The 22,495-nt window shown below is 37.1% G+C and overlaps 1 protein-coding gene across 3 annotated transcripts in view; it reads right to left on the bottom strand.

The window, feature by feature from the left end:
- Positions 1-373: 373 nt before the first annotated feature.
- Shcbp1 (SHC binding and spindle associated 1) overlaps positions 374-22,495 on the bottom strand; it is a 31,567-nt gene continuing 9,445 nt past the window's right edge. Inside the window, exons 4-13 of one of the 3 annotated variants that reach the window (NM_001399215.1) lie at positions 21,075-21,283; positions 16,961-17,053; positions 14,192-14,425; positions 13,926-14,094; positions 13,502-13,622; positions 10,297-10,428; positions 7,643-7,761; positions 5,054-5,140; positions 4,580-4,721; positions 374-1,950 (exon numbers count right to left, since the gene is read on the bottom strand). In NM_001399215.1, coding sequence (NP_001386144.1) covers positions 1,637-1,950; positions 4,580-4,721; positions 5,054-5,140; positions 7,643-7,761; positions 10,297-10,428; positions 13,502-13,622; positions 13,926-14,094; positions 14,192-14,425; positions 16,961-17,053; positions 21,075-21,283 — 1,620 coding nt within the window. In that variant the 3' untranslated portion in view covers positions 374-1,636. Of the gene's footprint in view, positions 1,951-4,579; positions 4,722-5,053; positions 5,141-7,642; positions 7,762-10,296; positions 10,429-13,501; positions 13,623-13,925; positions 14,095-14,191; positions 14,426-16,960; positions 17,054-21,074; positions 21,284-22,495 lie in introns of those variants that run through there. The other 2 variants (XM_039095271.2, XR_005495150.2) reach the window with 2 other exon arrangements.

Genomic DNA, 22,495 nt, shown 5'->3' with positions numbered 1-22,495 from the left:
CTCTACAGGGATTGCCTGAGCTCCCCTCGCAACACTCAGTAGGGACTTTCCTTTCTTCCTCTGGGAATCAAGGTTGCATGGCCCATTACTCAACTTGCAGTGGAGTTGTTAATCTGTCCCACGAGTGGAAGGGTGCCCAGGGTATTAACAATTAATGAGAGACTTTAGGAAACAAGAGCTTTGTGGCTTCATGGTTCAGGTAAACTGCAGCTACTTTTCACCTGGTAATTATTAGACAAGCCTGGGAGAAAAGCACGAAACAGAGGACAAACACCGAGGAGCACTATTGTTAGCTGGCGCATCTTCCCCGGTGGGAAGGTTAAAAACAATTAGTAGTGAAATAAGTTAAAACATGAAACAGAAACTCTTATACTGAATTTCAAGGAAAGACATTATTTTTATTAAATGTGATATATTATTAATTTTTCTAATTTTTATTTTATATTATTTATGGTTATAGGTCACCACAATGCGAGGAACTGTAATAAATATATTTATATATTTTGTCTCCCTAATCCTCAGTCCATTGGGCCAGTACATTTCAAAACTGGTCTTTAATTGTGATACCCTGGTAGTTTGAAGCCTTCATATACAAAACAAGAAAGACCTGTCCTGCTACACATTTATCCCTCAATTCAAACTCATCAAATCAGGTTACTCTGAGCTTTCACCATGTGATGTCTAAATCCCAATATCTCAGGTCCTGGTCTCACTGCATTTGGACCACCTGGATGGGAGCATTGTTGACCCAGCTCATTAAGCTTTACCTGTGGGAAGAGGCTTTGAGAGGTTTTAGCTGATGAGCAGAGAAAATAGAAAAATTTCAAACAACAGTTTTATGAAATTTTCACATGCCTAAAAAGTCAGGAAAAAAATGTTAACTGTAACATACTTTTGCATACTTCAAAAGTTTTACATGCAATTAAATATTCTTATAATCATTTATATTCAATACTGGCTCTGAACACATACCTGTGACCTATTTAATGACAATAATTTCAATTAAAAAAGTATCCCATTCAAACTAGGTATGGTGGCATGTGTCTCTAATCTCAGCACATGGGAGGCAGAGGTAAGGCGAGTCAATGAGCCTGAGACCAGCATGGTTTACACACTGAGTTTCTAGAGAGACACTATCACAAACAAACAAAGGACACTGAACACATGACACCTACTGCACACTTACTCTCACATCTTGCACCTCTTTCTCTTTCACCTTCAATGCTAAAGGGTATTTACAAGAAAAAAAAAGTACTAGAAGGCTCAATATAGCAGAGCTATTCCGTTAAAAAAGGGGATTTTCTAGATAAGAAATCTCCAATTAGTTTTCTTTCTTTTTGGGGAGGGAAGCGAGGGGGAGAGCTGGGTATTGAACCTTGGGCCTTGGACGTGTTAGACAAATGCTCTACTATTGAGCTACATGTACATTCATATTTTCTGTTTTTTATGGCTTTCCTACAAAGGTGTGCTCTGTATATAATACATTTAGGTAGAAATAAACCCATATTTCACACGAGCTTAATCAAGTACACTTTATATAATATACAGTTATGAAGCAAATGAAGCAACGTATATAAGTAGCGTGCTTAGGACATGTCAAAACACAATACTTTGTGAGCTATTGGTCTCATTGTAGCTAATAAAGAAAGGTGCCAAAACTCCCCTTGCCATTCCACTTAAACTGGTTCCCCACAATTTCAATAAACATCTCCTGTGACATTAAGTCGTCGTCAGCTTGTACGATCCCAAGTTCACTCAGTCTTTTCTTCATCCGGCCTTTTTGCATGGAAATAGCAAGCAGTTCATTTATAATTTCACAGTTTCCCTTAGCTTGTTCATTAAAGTCTGCTGTGGCATAAGGCTCCATTTTGTTAGACACACACTGAAGCATTTCTTCCAGATCTAATCCTTCAGTGACATCTGCCTCTTTATTTTTCTGAACTGTATTGTCTGAGGAAACAAATTATAATGAAGTTAAATATACAGTCTAAACCAACAAGGAGATATTTCTAATACAGTCATTTAGATTCAAATACTTTCTGCAAAGAGTTTATTATAGGATTTCTTTACCATAAGAATCTCAATGAGTGGCTACTTGGATCTTCTTGCAAAGTTTCGTAACAACAGAATCATCAATTTTAAACTTTCTTTACCTTCTACATCCTAAAATCTCAGCCACTGGAAAGATATTTTCCTAGACATTTACTATCTGCTAAGCTATGCATTGGGAGCTAGGATGCAAACAATACTATAATAGTGCTACTTTTGTTAAATAAAATCACAATCTATCAGCTAGTTCCTGTCTTCAAGAGTTGGCGGCCTGCCCTGGTCTTCTGGTTCGGAGTGGAGGTGGAACACAGAGTTGGATGAAAGCCAAAGCTGATGATCTCCAGCTTTGTGCCTCTTAGCTACTGGGGAGTGGAAGCTGGTGGCCGCTGGACACGTAACACCCTCATGCTTATTCTCTGGCTGAAAACTACTGGCTTCTTTTCTCTTTAACTCTCTATGCTTGAATAAGTGCTGGGGAAACAACTCTTTGTTACTGTTCTGTGCCTCAGTAAGTGCTAAAAAGCGCTTAATTCTTAATGCGTAAGCGCTGGGCAGTTATAAGGAGGATTTATTGCTAGTGCGTCTTCCTCTGGTCAGTCAGCTAAGAAGCCTCTCACTGGCCAGGAAGCTCATTAACTCTTTTGAAACAGACAGAAAAGGAAAGGAAAAAAGTCACTCACACAGAGAATACACAAAACGGGTGAAGTAGAACGGGCTGTACTACTTGTCTTTATTGCTTTCAGCCTTTTTATAGCTTTAGACAAAATTTTCAGACAAAAATTTCTCTATGTAAGAAGAATTACCTCATAGATAAAAAGTTACATGAAAGGGAAGTTACAGAGAGTTAATAACAAGTACAAAGCAGTGTTTCATATTGTCAGCTCATTATCTAAGTTCAAAGCAAAAGTTTTTACATGGCTTTGCCTCATCATAGTGCACACCTGTGGCTTCATCCTTGCACCTGAACATTTTCTCTTTAACACAAACTTTTTCCAAGCACCTATCTCTTTTCAGTGTAATTTTGAAAGTTCATTGTACTGCTTATTATGTAGCTTTTACTTAATATTTATGAGGGGGCTCATTTTATTCTTGATTCTAACTTTATTATATATTTCTAGTAAAACAAATAAAACCATCTTAAAACTTTCTTCCTAAAATTATTTGAACCAAATCAGGAATTTTATGAAATCATTAATTCATCTAAACAGCATTATTGAAAGTTTACCTTTATATTGATCTGCAGGAAATCTGCTCAATAGGGCGGGCTAATGACCAGGAATCCTTAGGCTACGTAACAGTGGCAGGAAAGGCATAGCAGGGGCAAGAAGCCATCCTGAGATGAAGTCTCTGGGGACCTTGCCTCTCAGAGCTCAGCCATCATAGCCCATGCAAAAATGGTGGGCCACCTCCAGGAAGGTCATCTGCTGGCCTTAGCCTTTTCTAGATGGCTCCTGACATCCTTATGATTGTTAAAATGCCAAAAATCTTTTGTATTATCATCTAGCAATGTGATTAAGGCTATTTAAGAAAGTTTTTTTCTAGCTGGCTGCTGAAGACTCAAAGCATGAGAAATGAGCTGGAGTCTGTGTATCTAATCAGTGGGGCTGCAGAATGGGTCCAGCTATGACAGACCTGAGTCCTAAAATCTACACTACTGATTCTGCAAATGAACCACACGAATAAACTTGGAAGTAGATTCTTCCACCAGAGCTTTCAAGATAAGATTCTGTTCAACATTTATCTCAGTTTTACCTTGTTCTGTTCTGAGGGGAATGGCTCCTGAGGGATGACAAGGCCTATTCTTTAAACCACTCAAAATATCCACAGCCATACTAATACTTTTTACTTCCTTATGTCTAATGTTTAAAAGTGATTTACATCAGTGGCTTGAGATTTACAAATTTCCACTAGGTGTGTTTACCTTTTTCTGCCAGAAAAAGTGGTGACAGGGAGAAACTTACTTTTACCAATGGAAAGTAAAGGCAAAAGAAACCTCAAATTTAGATAATTCATTTCCTACTTCCACCTTCCACAAATATCTAAAGAAGTCATTCTGTTTTACACACAGGGAGCCAAGAAGACTTACTGAAACCACACCAAAGCTCCAAATGAATAGATCAATAAGCTACATTTAAAAGTATCTTCCATGCTTAGATTCTATAATGGCTTCACCATTCTCTATGACCCTGTTCTAGCTCTACAACCAAGCATACTCAAATTTCTTTATTTCTGTTCTTTTGAAAAGTGATCTTTGACTCTCTGTAGTTAAGTTTAACTTTGAACTTTAGAACTTTAAATCCTCCTGCTCCGAACTCCTAAATGCTGGGACTAAACCTACAGTTTTGTGCATGTTAGGCCAGCACTCTACAAGCTGAACTATATCCCCAGACTTCCAGGAATATTTTTGAGGGAGAAAACCAAAGTTCTCATCAGAATTTGGTGCTGAAATACAGTAAACTATATCTAGCTTTATATTCAATTAATAAACACATTTACAGTCTTTAAAGTTAAACTACTAAATATAGCATACCATTAGTTTCATCTTGGGCATGTTCCAGTAGGTCACAGAAAATTGTAGGCTTCACCAAAACAACACCATAACCTTCATTATTATGTATGACGTTATTTATCATAGATATTTTGGGAATATCGTAATGCTCATCAAGGAAGTCCTGCGACATTGAAAAGAAATGTCTTAAGGAATTGTCAGATAAAACATGTTTCATAAATTCTCTACCCTTCCTCAGACTATTTCTAAAATTAAAAGTGAAAGAGCTATGCTTATCAATAAGTTGTAGCATTAAGCTCACACATTAAGTGTTGTTATTTCTGTAGATCTAAAGATAAAAGATTATTAGATTTTTAATCACTGTTACTGTTATTAAAATTTAAGCACTGTTTACACTTTACAAAACAAAGCACAACATAAGAATGAAATAAACATAAATTTTTCGGGGTAAGATCATTCTAACCTTTAGAAAAAGATGCTTCAGCTGATACCCACCTTAATGAGGATTCCTTCCTTGCAATGATGGATTCCATTGTCAGTCAGGGTACATTTACTTCCAGGATATATTTCTATACCAGCACCCTGTAAAAGATGAGGTTACTTTAAAAAGTCAAACCAGAAGCTGGAGATGGTTACTCAGTTAAGGACCACTGGCTACTGTTCTAGAGGACCCAGGGCTCAATTCCTAGCATCCATATGGTGGCTCACAATCATGAACCTAGTTCAGGAGATCTGACACCCTCTTCTGGCCTCCCTCCATGAGCACCAGGAGCATATGTGTGTGGTGCATAGACACAGAAGCAGGTGAAACACTCGTATATAAACAAATATTTAAAAAAGAAAAGATATAAAGGTTTATTACTGTAACTTTTTAGCCTTTCAGATGGGATAAATGTGAAATATACTGTTTTAAAGATAAAATTTTATTTCTTTTCCTTCCTTTTTTTTTCTTTCTTTCATGTGTATTTATATTAGGGGTGTCTGTGAATGTACAAACGTGTGTATACATATGACATGATATGTCTGTGAAAGTCAGAAGACAATTTGTAGGAGTTGGTTCTCTCCTGTTGTGATGTGCATAGTAAAGCCTTTGTGTCTGTCTTTAAATGAAATGTTTCAGCAAAGCCCTTGCTACATTTAGGTAAATCAGTAGAGGTTGAGAAATTGTTCTAAGACTGTGTTAACCTTGAAATGTCATCTCTTGGGAAGGTCTGCACTTGGTACTACATGAGAGCTTGCACCTGCACAAACCCTGGTCCTAGAACATTCCTGGCAGACTTGGCGTTCTTACTTTTGATTATGGCTAGCCGTGATAAAAAGGAACCAGGATTTGTGTGGGTCGTCTGCTCTCTTGGGCAAAAAGGTCCAGATAACTTTGGTAAGTAGACCCTTTCTCAGTCTTCCCAGCAATTACTCTTGTGTAATGATTGAATAAAAGTAACTGGAGTGAACTAATCATGGTTCAGTCTTCCCAGAAGGCCGAACCTCTCTGCTGCTTCTGCAAATCATCCTGGTGAGCTTCTCTCTACTGCAACCAACATTAATCAATACCCCCCTTTCATCATTCTGTTTCCCAAGGACCAAGGTTTTCAGGTCTAGCAGCAAGCATCTAACCCAGTGTCATTTTGTTGGCCTTTATTAGGCAGTTCTAATCTATATTGCCACAAAGCAATATTGGGGCACCAAGCAATACTATGATGATGAACAACTATTGATAATTAATCACTTCCAAAAATTGCAATCATGGGACTGAAGAAATGGTTCATTTACTAAAATGCCTACAATACAAGCATGAAATACTTGGATTCCAAACACAGTATGAACATGTAACTCCAGTCCTAGAAGGAGAGAAACAGGAGGATCACTATATCTCACCGATCAGCCAGACTAACTGAGCTCCATATCCAGTGAAACTCTACTTCAAAAAAATATTGTAAAAGCGATTGTTGAAGACACTCAGTGTCAACTAATATCTTAAATATGCATGTGTAACTCAACACACATGTACACGTACTAACATACATGCACATTACTCTGCACAAAGACACACTAGCACACACATAAAATTACACACACATATACACACACTTATAAAGACATTTATAAGGAGTAAAGAGTATCACACTTAATGCTTATTACATGTTTCATTCTAGACAAATCAAGTTTTTATTATATTAATAAATTATTTAACAATTTTGTTGAAAGATACAGCTATTCAAAATGACCACTGTCTCAATAATTAGTTGGACACAAGCATTTAAATATACAAGCCTAAGGTGGCTCATGCCCTAAACCACATATGCATATAAGCAGCAATAAACAGATTCCTAGGGTTTAAAGAAGAAACACAAGAAGTTGGGAGGGAAAAGGAGTAGAGAGGTAGGGGAAGAATTGGAGAGGGAAAAGAAGGTGCATCTGTGTATTCGTGTGTGAAATTCTTAAGCACTTACAGTAGTAGCTTCAATTGTTAGAAACTTACAAAGTTATGAGTTTAAATTTTTAAAAAGATTTTAAAAATTATGTGTATATGTGTAGGTCTGTGTGTAGGAATGTGAGAATTTGAATTTGAATTTTGTGAACCCAGAGTTCACAAAAAGGATGTCAGGACACCTAGAGCTCAAGTTACACATAGACGTTAGTATGCTTGACATGGGTACTGCGGTCTGAATCTGGGTCCTCTACAAGCGCACTATGTGCTCTTAACCACTGAACAACCTCTCCAGTTCCAAAAGTATAATAATTTTAATAATAATTATAATAATATAAATAAAATAATAATTTTATTTTAATAAAATAAATATTTTATTAAAATAAAATAAATAATTAGGAAAATAAATAAAAATTATAATAATAATTTTTAAGGTTTACCATTTAAAACATTAGATACTCAATTTTATTCTCAGTGCCCTGTTTATAAAATGCTATAGCAGTTGTATGTTTCATGACCACCTACATTTTAGATGACTAGGAGATATTAGTGTCTGATTTTCAGTGAAACTATAATAGATTTATATCTTGGTATCATATTTGATTTATTTCAAACTTAAACACCGTAACTACTTCTTTCCAAAGATAAAGCAATACCTTGGCACCATATACATCTGAGTTTTTCATAAAAAGTTCTGCTGATGTGCGCACTGTGACTCCTGTAGTTTCACATTGCAGTACACAGTTTTCCAGGGTGGTCTTGCCATGGTGAATAACTGTAACAAAAATATTCAACTATTTTAAGTAATTCATCAATATCAGAAACAGTTTAAAGCTAGCATTAGATGTTGTGATAACTTTTTATAAAAATGTCTCTTGATCCCCAAAAGACTTAACTTTTGATGCAGTTTGCAGCTAAAATATGTTGAGATCATTTACGATTGGGCACTTAACCTATCCTGTTGTGTCTTCAGCTGTTGGGTCACTAGTCTACTGCTATGAAGAGACGTCATGACCAGGACAACTCTTACAAGGGAAAACATTTAATGTATGTGTGGGACTAACAGTTTTAGAGGGTCAGTTCATTATCATCCCAGTGAAGAGCATGGTGTCAGATAGAGAGACTTAGTGCTAGAAAAGTACCAGAGAACTTTACATCCTGATCATCAGCCAGCAGGCAAAGAGTGAGACTCAGCCTGGTGTGCAAGTTTGAAATCTGTAAGGGCCACCTCTGAAACCACACCCTCTCCAACAAGACCACACCTCCCAATCCTTCCCTAGAGTCTACCGACTGGGAAGCAAGCACTCAAAGACATGGGCCAATTTGGGGCCATTCTCATTCAAACCACACCAGCCTTTAAGAGAACAGTATAATCAACTTGCTTGAAACTTATATAATCAGCCTTTATAGCATAAGTGGATGCATGGCTTTAAACTTAAATTATATACTATTTCATGTCTCTGACCACATAATGTTTATGTGTGTGATGTGGTAGTAATTTGGTGAAAGCAGCCAGTAGGCTGACAGCAACCTTAAAAACAAAATCCACCATAAATTTTGAAAGCAACATGTGGGCAGAAACATGCCATGCTATGTGAAGTAATAAAAACTTAAAGCTTAAATTCTATGATCTCTTGGGAATTCAAAATATAACAATTAGGCCACACCTTTTCCTAGTGCTGACAGGCTTCCTGCTGAGATGAGTAAACCCAAAATCTGCATGCCATTTTTACTGATTTAGATTACTTTTTACTGTCCTTTGCATATTGATGATAAAGATTTGCTTTCTAAGTACTCACTCTCAATAATCAAGCACATATGGTCCTCATGTTATTAAGAAAGAAAATCAGTAAATAAAAGATGGATGATTTTTACTAAGTAAAGTTTATAAAGGATAAAATGACTGGATTTTCACAGAAGGGAGAACTAGAAAGTTTATTAAAGTTAAAATGGCTGATATTTTCAAAATTAAATGGAAAAGTAGAAAGTTTATACAAACTGTAATAGTATAGATCATAATTAGACAATAGGATATTTTTTAGAGGTATCATTTAAATTTTGTTAAACAAGTTACAAACTCATACAATATACAGTAGTATACACTTTTAAATATTTTCTAAAAACCAAAGGCTACTTAGTAATGAGTGACTGACAGTGGGTAAAGCATTTGCCAAAACATGAGGAGATGAGTTTAAATGCCCAGAACCCTGTAAAGTCAGGCATAGTAGTTCACACATGCAATTCCAGTGACTCTGTAGTGAGATGCGAGCTGGACACAGGAGAAGCACCTGATATCAACTGCAGTTAACAACAAAGAGATCCTGCCTCTGACAATATAGAAAATGGTGACTGACCCAAGTTTGTTTCCTAACCCCTCTCACCCTGAGGATGATAAGTAGGGAACCACATTCACAAATACAAAAAAGAGAGAAGACTTAAACTAAGATATGTGAAAGTATATATTCATTACAGAAAAAGGTATATAATATTTGTATATTATTATTGATACACACATATTAATGAACAGCTTTTCTTGGAAAAAGAAAAAGGACCTTGAGAAGAGGTGGATTACACATCCTATAAAACTAATACTAGAGCAATGTCTTGGTCCCTTTATGTATGTCTGTAACAAAATACCTTATACATGATTCTAGTATCTGTAAACTCAGAACAGCATGGTATCTGATAAGATCTCCCCAGATACGTTACCATGTGCAGAGGCATAAGAAAAAGGAATTGCGTGCAGAAGGGGCACACGTATAGCAAGAAAGCAAGATTACAGAGGTATCGTGCTCATTCTTATAAGAACGTACTCCCTGGAAACTCATCTGCTCCTATGAGACTTATATTAATCCACTCCTGAGAATAGAGCTCCTGTAATCTAATTACCTACTACCAGGTCCAACCTCTAAATGATTTTACCACTTTACCACTGTTACACTTGTGTAACATATGGGGAAATATGCCTATAAATCCAGAGCTCAGGAGCCTGAGGTAGGATCACCATTTGCTGTGAATTCCAGGACAACCAGTTCAGAGTGAGACTTTATCTCAAAAACAAGAACAAAAGCAAACAACAAGCAACAACAACAGCAAAAATAAAATAAAATCCCCACTAACAGAAAAGAAATTAATAAGTTTCCAAGAATAACAAGTTATTTTTTACTTTGATGTTTCCTTGTCATTCATGCTATGCAAGTTATTAATTTGCCTTCCATATATTCAATTTCATTAAATTTTAACTTCCATGCCCAGTCAACTTTTCTCTCAAAGCTCAAAACAAAAAATACACCAAACATTGGATACTTACTTAAGATTCCTTCTACAGAATCATGCTGAATAAATTTTACGCCTGAAATTTTAACATCCATACCCGTGCAATCCACAAAAGTATCTCCTTTGCCCCTCTTTTCAATGATGATATCATCTGGGGGACCGTATCCTATGGAAGAGCGTGAAACGACTTAGGAAGAATGAAGGAAAACATCTACATGCAAAAGATTAAGAAGATCCAAAATAACAACTGATGAGTGAACAGTGAAAATGAAGCACGTATTCACAATGTAATTCCATACAACCTAAGAAAGGAAGAGAGTAAATTTGCAGGAAAATGGATAGAACTAGAAATTATTACACTGAGTGGAATATCCGAGGGCCACAAAGGGAACCCCAAATTTCTTTCTTGAATAAATAGCCTCAAAATTTAATTTTTTTAAAATTCAAATTCTTTACAGAGGCAAGAAAGATTCCACGAGCAGAAGAAGCACTGAAGGAGGAGGGAGTCAAACACAGGGACTGGAAAGTAGGGGATGAGGCGTGAAAGGGTTTGGGCAGGGAAATAGGGGTACTGGGAAGATAGGGAAAGGGAAAGAAAACTGAGAAAACATAAAAAAGCTATACGGAAACCTAGTGCTTTATAAATAATAATAATTATTATTATTTTATGAATTTAAATAAGAAAAAAGAAGCTTTTAAATAAGAGTCCAATACCAGATATGGGATACTGTCCTGTGACTTGTGGGCAGAAGGTTTCAGAAGTCAACAAAAGAACACAGGCTGTTGTCATTGCTCTTAGTCAGCCACTACAACGTGAGAGTAACATATCTTAGTTGTAGGACACAGAGATATGGAACTGTGTAGAAAATGCCCTCTATGCTTGCTAAGGTTCACAGTCCCAGAAGGTGCTATCCAGGGCACTAGAAGAACCTTGTCAACAGTCTCACCTACCTGTTGATCACGCGCGATAAAACACACCGGCCAGACACGATATGCTCACTGATACAATGGTAGCTTGGCTATTTTGGGAATAACTAACTGCTTTGTAAGTGGACATGCAGTCTGTGCCTCAGGATAGATTACCAGGTATGGTACTCTAAACCTGGTCTCCTGGTCCCAAGGGAAAAGCACACTACCTTTGTCAACAAAAATGAATGCACTGTCTAACTGCCTTCTAAACATTGTTTTAGCCTTTGCAGAGGTCAAAGTGCTGAGTGACGTCTAAGTGACCTCTGCTGAATAACCACTATCCAACGCCCATGAGATACCACAGAAGTCAGGCACAGCAAAACTTAACAATCAGAACACTGAAAAAAGTATCATAAAATGCTGCCATCCACATATGATGTGGTCGTTGCAGCCATGAACAGACTGCAGTTGCAGATGCCTATGCAGAACTGAGGCTTCAGTTTTTCATCATGGATAGATGAGGTGTCTGTGAGACTTCATTCCTTCCTGAGGAGCTTATGACTGCTAAGGGAGGCTGGAGAGGATAGGGGAGGATTTATCATGTGGGTACTATATAGGAAAAAGTGGTTCAGAGAAGAAAGGAAAATGATAGAAGGTAATGAAAAAGGATGAATTATAATACATAGTATTTGTATATGAGCTGTCAAGGAAAAAAGTAAGTACCTCTTTTAGTCTTAAAGAGTACTAATAAAGCCAAAGCAATACTGAATTTAAGAAAAAAAAATCACCATTTACCATAAACAGCATGGTGTTGGTTTGTGTGCATGCATGCACATATGTAGGACATGTAGATCAATGGAACATAAGATCCCGATATAAACCCATGCAGCTATAGCCACTTTATTTTTGACAAAGACTCCAAAAATATTCATTGAAGAAAAGACAGTTTCTTTAACAAAGTGTGTTTGGAGAAAGATATATGCATAAGATATAATGCAGGAGAATGAAACTAGATGACCCTTCATCACACACACAGACACACACACACACACACACACACACACTCACACACACACACTCACACAGAAAACCAATCCCAAATGGGTCAAATGTCTAAGCATAAGCCCCCTAACTCTGAAACTGTTAGAGGAACAAACAGGGAAGACCTCAAGATCTATGCATAAATAAGGACTGTGTATTCAGGAGATAAGACCAACGAACAATAAATTTGACCTAATGAAATTAAAAATTATCTGTACAGCAAAGGATGTTAACTGAGGCAAAATGTACCCTTCAAAATGGGAGAAAATATTTTCCACCTGTATATTCAACAGATGTTTATATATAGAATATAAAAAGGACTTAAAGTACTGAAAGAAAACAAGGATCCCATTGAAAAAGGCCATGGAACTGAATAGAGAGTATTCAAAGTGGTAGTGCAAATGGCCAATAAATATCTTTAGTCTGTAACATTCTTAGACATTAGAGAAATGCAAATTAAAACAACCAGGAGACTTCATCTTGCCATAGTCGAAATGGCCATCCTTAAGAAAATAAATGATAACCAAATGCTGGTGAAAGACGTGGAGAATCCTTAAGCACTATTAGTAGGAGTGTGATAAGGACTATAGAAATCAGCGTGCAAGCTTCTCTCAATTGCTAAAAACAGAACTACATGACCTGCTATACCATTCCAGGACATATACTTGAAGAGCTCTCCAAAACTACTAGAGAGATGCTTGTTCATTCGCTTTTATTTCTGTTCCATTCATAATTGAAAAAAAATAGAATCAGAATAGACGTGTATCAACAGATGGATAATAAACTGTTGTACATAAACACACTACACATACTGTGGTACACATACACAACTCAATTATTTAAAAACAGAAATGAAATTATAAAGTTCACAGGTAAATGGATGTAGAAAATACGAAGTGAGGTAATCCAGATCAGAAAGACAAATACCTCACTTTCTCTTACATGTCTATCTTAGTTCTCATTTTTATGTATTTGTATTTATATGAGAGGAGATGTATGTATTTGTTATGAAACTAGAAAAGGACCAATGAGAGGAAGAAAAAGCCTTAATGGAGAGGGGTGTGAGAAATAATATAAACATGCGATATGAAAGTAGAAGGAAAATTGGGGATCAAAGGGTTCGAACAGTTATAGGGAATAAGGAGATGGTGACAGGCACAGGCTGTGGCAAGGGTAAACCAAAACCCAAAATGAAATCAGATGTTGATTCATTGTTGGCATTAATCAAGATCACTAACTTACTGTTTACTTGTTACAGATAAAGTTTGGTTATGATCTTCTATACTCACCTTCCAACTCAATGGAGTCAGCTATGCAGCAGGTGCCATGAACTACATAATGGCCAGGACAAACAATGACAGTGTCACCATCATAGCAGGCATTTATACCAGACAACAGATCACTATGGAACTAGAAAACAACAGCATCTTGTAAAAATACACCCCCCAAAGCCACTTAGGTAGTACTTCAAGCGCTTTTATGCACCACATGAAAATTAATTGAAACTCTGCCTCTTATCTTTTCCCAGTGCTCTCAGCTCAGCCGTGTGCTTGTCACTGAAGTGACAGGCAGATAATGTGTGTTGGAGAACAGTGCTCTGACAATTTGGATCTCACAGAAAACCAGCTCCAGAAAGTCCCTATACTTTATAGAATTGATGAAAACTTGGAGTGAATCAAAAGTAGTCACTTCGAACAATAACTTTTTTTTTACCTGAATTTCCGTTTCTTCTTTGCAAGACTCCTCACAAAACCTGTCCCTAAATAGAGACCGAAGCAGACCTGTCTTCATGGTGGAGGAAACCACATGGATGACCTTCTGGCCATTTTGACGAGTACCCTTTGCTTGGATATTAGAGTTTTTCTGATAACCAAAAACGTATCTTTAAAAAAAAAAAATCACGAAGACCCATCAGTTCTCACTAAGATAGCTAGAAAGATGACATGCTAAATAATTAAGAACAGCAAAAATACACATACCTCAACAAAGGATTCTCAATAAGTTTTAGCTTTTGCTTCAACTGTTCAATTTCTGAATACAAATTTAACCCTTCCACCATGGAGATATTTTCCTGCTCAGAGTCAGAATTACAACTTGACAAACTGCTTCTCAGATTTAAAAATTTCCTGTAACTCTCTTCACATTGAGACAACAGATTGTGGTAGTCAACGATAAGTCCTGAGGGAACTCGATCTTCAAGTATATCATAATACCTGAAAGTTTAAAAGCAAGTTTCCTATCATTAAGACTGGATTTAGTCCTTAAAGATTCAGCTTATTTTATTATTGCTTTAACACTCTGTTCACAAGCCATTTTTCCTGGGTCACTTCTTACCTTTCTATCCCTTCCCCTACCCATCTGACATCTGCAAACCTATAATTCTCATTCTTGACCCACTGGCCTGTGCGCGAGTCACCCTCTTGGCTGAGCCTCTTATTTCCTTTCCCTGGCTTTTATCCCACCCCTCCCCTCCAGCTGCGAATTCACAAGAGCCATCTTCATTTATAAACCACCCTTCTTGTACTAACTATAGACCTGTGCTCGGTCTAATGGTTGGCTGTGAGCATCTATATCCAAAAAATTTAACCCAGAATTGTTCTTGTCTAAAGGAAATGCAGGGACAAAAAGTGGAGCAGAGACTGAAGGAGCAGAGACCGCCCCACCTAAGGATCCATCCCATCTGCAGACACCAAATCCAGACATGATTTTTGATAGGAGCCTAGTATAGTTGTCCCCTGAGAAGCTCTGTTAATGCCTGAACATTATATATTAAATATCTGTTTTATTTCTCAGTTAAAAATATGTTAAGTAGCCTCAGATCAGAGGATTTTTTTTTACCATAACTGATTATCGTACTCACCTGTGGAGCATCTAAAAATGTAAAAGCCCTGGCAATTAAATTGTTCTCTAGAACACAAATGGACTTTCTAATGTTCTTCACAGAAACTAATATATACTAAATGTTGAGAATTATTGCCTTAGAAATTTTGTTTTAGAGAAGAGTTTCATTGTTTTAAATCAGTAATGCTCTGAATGAGATGGGAGAAGAAAACCATACCCTAAGTATATATATCAAATTATAGTGACTGGATACCATTACAGATGGTTATGAGCCACCATGTGATTGCTGGGGATTTAACTCAGGACCTACAGAAAAGCAGTCAGTGCTCCTACACTGAGCCATCTCTCCAGCCCCTCAAATAATATTTTAGAGAAAATAAATTTCTTGGCTTTTCAAATATTAGGAGACACGAGAAAAGAATGGACTTGGTGTTCTTTAGTTAACCCATACGCATCTAAAGGTAATGTGCAAATCCACTTTTCAAACAAAAAATCTAAACCATAACCGATTGACATATCAGATCAACCAAGTATGAAAACCAGGCTCAAATTTAAAAAAAAAAAGGTCTTTTAGCATTTCTGCAACCATGTTAATTGGCTTTTGTTTTTATTATATTGATACTCCATAGTTTGAAAATAATATACCAAATTCATATTTCAGATCCCTAAATTTTGGTACAGTGTATTTTGAATTAGAAAGGAAAATATACACAATATAAAATAAAGACTATATGGTTTGATTCCATTTAAATGTTGCCTGTTGACAGTGCTTCTATCAGCACAGGGAGCTTTTCCCATCTGCCAACATTTCAATGAAGTATATTTTCTTCTCTACAACGAAAAACCAATTTCCCTTAAGTTTTCCCATTTGCCAGTATATGACACTATACTAATTAATCCTTGCTAACACATGCAAGACTCGCAAACCAGAACATAATTTTTCTAGGTAAAGATCAAATGTGCCAGATACATAAGATATTCACCTACAATTAAACACCTCCATAAAAATCAATCACCACTGTTAAACAGGAACCAGAACAGAAAATACTCAGTGTCTTGACAATGTTCAGGAGTCTTAATGTACTATATCAGTTGAATATTATTCAGTGAACTGAATATTCAGAAATAACGGTCTCAAATGGCTAAGTATAGAGGAGGCGGCCATGGAATGAAAAATACAGAAGACATATTGTAGGGATCAGAAGGCCTTGTATAAGCTAATGACTTATTCCAAGAAAGTTTATTAAAAAGCAGAGCGTCTCATATATTGTTTGTAGAGGGGAAATGGCCAAGGTCAGCAGGGATAACGCTGGCAAAGAAAATATAGGATTCCTTGGATACAGTTGCCTTGGGACCGATAACCACATCCCTTCAGAGGGGAAAGTCAAGTTCCCAGGAGCTAAAACCATAACTCTTTTAAGGCTCTGGCCCCGGTCCTACTCTGTTTTTTGCCACATCTGCTCCTGTACAAGGACACAGAGCTAGAGTTGTCCACCCATCCCCCCTTATTGGGGGATGCTGAGGAGGCTTTGGGTTGATCTAGCTCACAACAATTCAGATTTACAAGCTTTTAACCTAGATACTCTTAAAACTTGTTTAAATTTAGTTTATAAATATAGCATGGCATGGGGGCACAGCCCTATTATCAGAATACTAGGGAGACTGAGGCAAGACAATCACAAGTTCAAACCTAGGTTGGGCTATAGAAAGATTCTATCTCAACACACACACACACACACACACACACACACACACACACACACACACACACACACACAATGCAGGTGTCTTTTCTCCCACAAGGTTTATTTAATAACTTGTCACAAATGCACTATTGGTACACCAATCTACTTCTGGCCCATGAAGCTCCTGGGTTTGTATCTACCACATCTGTAATAAATACTTACAATCTCAATCGAGGTTCAACACATCTGACAAAATAATCATACTCATCCTCCTCTTCTTCATCCCAACTTCTCCAGATGTTTTTGTAGAAAAATCTGAAAAGAAGCTTAATATCAATAAAATTCAACCACTGGCTCAAAAGGATGGAGGTGTGGCTTAAATATGTCCATCATGGGCTCATGTGGGTGAACACTTGTCCCCAGCAAATGGCAATGTTTGGAAAGATGAGGAAATGCTTAGGAGATAAAATCTTGCAGAAATACTGAGTACAGGGTTTTAACTCGGCTGTACCTGTTGTTATTTCTCTGCATCCACACTGCCTGTACGAGGTGTGGGGATGGTCATACTACCTTCCTTACTGTGATGGTCTACTCAGCCCCTGAGGCAGTAAGCGAAAAGAAATCCCTTTTTCACTAAGTTGCTTTTGTTGGGGTATTTTGTCTTAACAACAGGATATAAAACTTTAGTTTCATGTCATAACATATTTTGTGTTACAGCTAGAATTCCCCACCTACCAACACATCAAGTACACATTATTTTATAAGATATATCAATGCTGAGTATTTGCTACAGTTGACACTCATGAGTCCTATGAGATAAAACCTTCACATAAGTTACTTTCTCTACAATATTATACTACTGCTATTAGGGTGGCCTGCTTTTGGTTTGTTTGTTTGCTTGCTTTAAGTGGGGCTAGTTTTTGTCTGTTTAGTTTTTTGAGAGAGAATTGTGTTCTGTAGACTAAGCTGGCTTTGAACTCCTAATCCTCCTGCCTCAGGAATGCTGGGATTATAGGTGTGGTTCACTACTCCTGGCAAGACTTCGATTACATCACAACTATCTATAACTTAACAGATGGCAGTGCCATTTACTCAGGTAGTAAAGAAATTAGGATTTAAATAAAAGTTGTGCTTTAAGTGTATTTGAGATGGGATGCTGATTTGAATTACAAATGAGTAATGTCCAATGGACAGAGCAATATAGCCTTTCCCCCTTCCAGAAATAAGGGATAAAAAATAGAGATATAAATCTGGGACTTACTGATAGAATTTACTGCTTTTTATTAAAGCAGTAAAGGAGATGATGCAGGAACTTAATAGGAAGCGTCAGCTCCCAGCCACAGCTACACATGAGGAACTCCTGGTGTACACTTTAAGAATTCTATTTCCTAGCTGGATGGTGGTGCATACCTTTAGTCTCCAGACTTTGGAGGCAGAAGTAAATAAATCTCTATGATTGTGACACAAACCTGGTCTGCATACTGAGTCCTAGGTTAGTTCTAGTTACATAGTAAGTCTGTCTCAAACAAACAACAACAAAAAATTAATCTAAATCAACAAATCAGAAAAACAACAAAAAATCTAAATCAATAAATCAGGATCCAGAGGGGAAGGCAACATCCATAATTTCTTTAAAACTCCCTAGATGTTTTAACATATTTTTGAAAGATTTCAAACATATATAGCAAAAGAAAACACAGATAATATTATGAATAGCAGCTTCCAAAAAAAAAAAAAATCAGCTAACAGGTAATTTTTTTTGTCTCTACCCAACTCACATATCACCTTGATATAAGATTATTTCAAAACAAATCTCAGGCATATTAGTTATTCATTTTTAGAATGTATCTTTAAAACACTTCTGCTTCCAATTTTATATCCTTCAAATTTCCTTGTAGCATGTTGGTTAAGTGCCTCTCACTTTCTCAACCTGGTAAATATTTAAATATATTTTCATACCAACCCCCCAGAGTTTGCTTTTTCAAAGCAGAAACCTCAAATAAACCAAATGAGTCATATGTAAGCTGTCTAGATGCTCAAGTCCCAGTTGCTCTACTCAGCTTCTGCCCTGTCCTATCGATGTCCCCATTCCAGTGCAAGCATTTATGTTTGGGTCCCCTGCCCACACCTCTTAACTGAAATCCCCATCCTAGCTCCCTCCTTTTACTTTACAAAAAGAAGCCTAAGTGAACTTTTAAAAATCTTGATTTGTATTATTATTATTCTTTAATCTCTTTTTACGGTGCAGTCATTACCCCCTAAAACACAAAGCTGATCCTATTTTGCAAACAATGAAAATGTTGCAGTGCTTTTCCAATGTTCTGTTACAGAACTGGTTAATTGGCTGACAAAGCTCTGTACCTTCTGACTTAAAATGTCAGGTCTGGCATTCCGGGACTGTGTTCTGACTGTGCAAGGCTTTCAGTATCTTAATATCACAGACATCCTGGACCAATCCTCCTTGCCTAGGTAACCTTCTAGACTCAAGTTTATATGCTACTTCCCCTAAGAAGCAACTGTAGGATAGCAATTTCAATAAATTAAGTCTAATTTAGCACTCATTGCCATTTCTAGTTATGTATGTAAGTCTCGGTGATAATCACTATTTTTGGTTTTGTTTTATTTTGTTTTAATATTGAGTACTCAAGAGGCTTAGAAATAAAAATCTCAGTTCCAAAGGCAAATCTGACCATAGTGAGCCTGGGTGTTAGGGAGGACTCAGGAAAACCAGCTTAAGCCACTAAAGGTATAGAAAGCAGAAAGTACCTTTTAGACTACAGAACACCAAACAATATCACTGACATCATTTAATCTTCCAGTTCCTAAAATACACATCTAATTTAATTATTTTTTGTATCTCTAAAATTTTCTTTAAAATTTTATTCATGAAAGACAAATTTGTTTAGACAAATAAAGCTTAATAATAATAATGAGTTTATCAGTGCCTATTATATTAACATAGAAGAAATGTATTTCTATGAGGAGTTGTATTTATATTCCCCACCTAAAAGAGGCAAATATAAAATAAAGAATAAATATACTAGCATGTACATAGATTATATAGAACTTGAAAATAAAAAATCGGGGCTGGAGAGATGGCTCAGCAGTTAACAGCACTGCCTTCTCTTCCAGAGGTCCTGAGTTCAATTCCCAGCAACCAAATGGTGGCTCACAACCATCTGTAATGGGGTCCAAAGCCCTCTTCTGGTGTGTCTGAAGACAGCTACAGTGTACTCACATACATAAAATAAATCCCCAAGATTATTATTAAGTAATAAAACAATATTCTACTTAGCAAATCAGATTCAGGTTTTAGAGTCTAATTAAAGAGTCATGATATATGTCCAAGCAGCTAAAAGCAAAATTTCTTACACACACACACACACACGAGAGAGAGAGAGAGAGAGAGAGAGACTCTATAATATCAACTATGACGGATAATTTATCTGAAGTAATTTTAACAGCACACCAAGAGATGAGTCATGAATTAAGAACACTAACTGACCTTGCAGAGGACCCATGTTTCAGTTCCTGGCACCAACACCACAACAACCCTATAACTCTAGCTCCAGGAGCTCTAATGCCTCCATGTTCATCGGGTGTACATTTATATATGTGGTGCACATTTATAAATGTAGGCAAAATACTAATACACATAAAATAAAATCTTTTAAAAAATAAAGTATATTTAGTAATCCAGATATTACAGACACATTTTTTCATTTAAAGGGACACCACCACCTATAAAAGAAGACACATGAACACATCCTCTAAAACCCTTCAAAGTAGAATGAGAAAAGTCTCTCTGTTAGACATATTCTTGCAAATGATGTATACTATTCCAACTAGTACTATCCAACTTTATTTTCTTACATTTCATCTTTTTTTTTGTCCTACTCCATTCAAATGTACCAATCACAAGCTTTAGCATCAATAAGAACCAAATTAAGAATTCTTTATCTTTTGTAAACACTTGAAGAATTTTAATGATAAACAAGATTCCATGTACTATTTTTTTCAACTTTTTTTTTATGGGTTTGAAGTGATAACAAAATGAAAATTTAAGACATTAAGGTTTTTATTTTTAAAAGATTTTCCTAGGGCATGGATATGTGGCTCAGTGGTAAAGACATTTTCTACTCTGTATGAGGGCCTAGGTTCAAGCCTCATGATAGGAAAAAGGAAAGGAAAGGAAAGGAAAGGAAAGGAAAGGAAAGGAAAGGAAAGGAAAGGAAAGGAAAGGAAAGGAAAGGAAAGGGAAGGAAAGGAAAGGGATTTATTTCAATTAAACTACAGTTTTGACCACAAGGTTACTTCCATCGATGCTCCTTTGTACCTGACGTGCTCGATCGCAAGGGCCATCTGGTGAACTTCATGTGAGTCATCTGATACCACCCACAGCTCCTGCAGAGGCAGATGAAACTCCTTCAGGTCCAAAAGCTCCTTCACATTGGCCAAGGTAAAAGTGCTCAATTTAGATTCATAGATACACGGCTCTGCAAGCTTCACCACTGCCTTCAATGCTGCAAAGTCCACATTTGTAACCTGAAATTCAAAATGTGACTCATTTTAATACCCAGGAATCAAAGTGGAAATGCACATATAAAATACTATTTATAACCTAATTTTTATTTTTATTTTTTCTTTATTAACTTGGGTATTTCTTATTTACATTTCGATTGTTATTCCCTTTCCGGGTTTCCGGGCCAACATCCCCCTCCCCCTCCCCTTTTCTTTATGGGTGTTCCCCTCCACATCCTCCCCCCATTACCGCCCTCCCCCAACAATCACGTTCACTGGGGGTTCAGTCTTGGCAGGACCGAGGGCTTCCCCTTCCACCGGTGCTCTTACTAGGCCATTCATTGCTACCCATGAGTATAACCTCCTTTTTAAAGTCTGTAACGTGTCAGAGTGCCTTCTAAGGATAAACAAAATAGAAATGGCTCTTATCCTCAGAATATAATCAAGGAGAAAGCTAAACAGGACAACCTATGGGAAAGATTGCAGAAAGGAAATTGCCTTGGTGAGACAGTGAAAGATAAACTGTTAAGGTGAAGCAGATCTGGTGGACTTCAGACACTAAAATACAGGTTGAACACCAGCATGAGCCAAAGGAAAGATAAAGGTACACAAGCCCAGTAGCCGTCTACTTTCCCTACCCCATGCAAATGACATTTTCCAGTTTTCAAGGACCTAAATTTTTAACATGATAATATTTCAAAGAGAAAGAGGAACAGCATTAGAAATTCAAAAGGCAGTGATAGAAAAACTGAAATGTACTGAGAAAAAGACAGGTAACTAGAGGTCCTTAGCAGTGGGAGGGAAAACAGGCGCTTCCTTCAGCAGGCGAGCCAGGTGGTGCTGGTAACCAGACAAGACCACACGTTTCACAAGCTTCAAAACCAGTTTTGACTTTCGGTGAAGCAGTGATTCTCTGGAATTTTACTGTTACTCTATACGACCAGGAGGGCACAAGACAGGATTGTTACTTATTTGAAACTGAGCTAAAACTGGAGCCTCATTATGAGGAACAACCATAATAACGAGAGTCTGAACATAGAGAGCAGAAAAGTCTGATGCTGAAAAGCAGGAATGTGCCAGCAGCAGAGGCTCTGATCACACAGAGAAAAGCAGCCCTGTCCTCAGCTGCCAAGAACCCTGGAGATCCACTGCCCTGAGCCTAAACTCAACAGGGCCATCAACCTCGAGTCACCTCTGTCATCCACGGCTGTGAGTTCTGAAACTCGGACGTCCCCA

The sequence above is a fragment of the Rattus norvegicus genome, chromosome 16 (assembly GCF_036323735.1).
Source record: "Rattus norvegicus strain BN/NHsdMcwi chromosome 16, GRCr8, whole genome shotgun sequence".
NCBI classification, from domain to species: Eukaryota; Metazoa; Chordata; class Mammalia; order Rodentia; family Muridae; genus Rattus; species Rattus norvegicus.
This window is presented reverse-complemented; position numbering and strand designations above follow the sequence as displayed.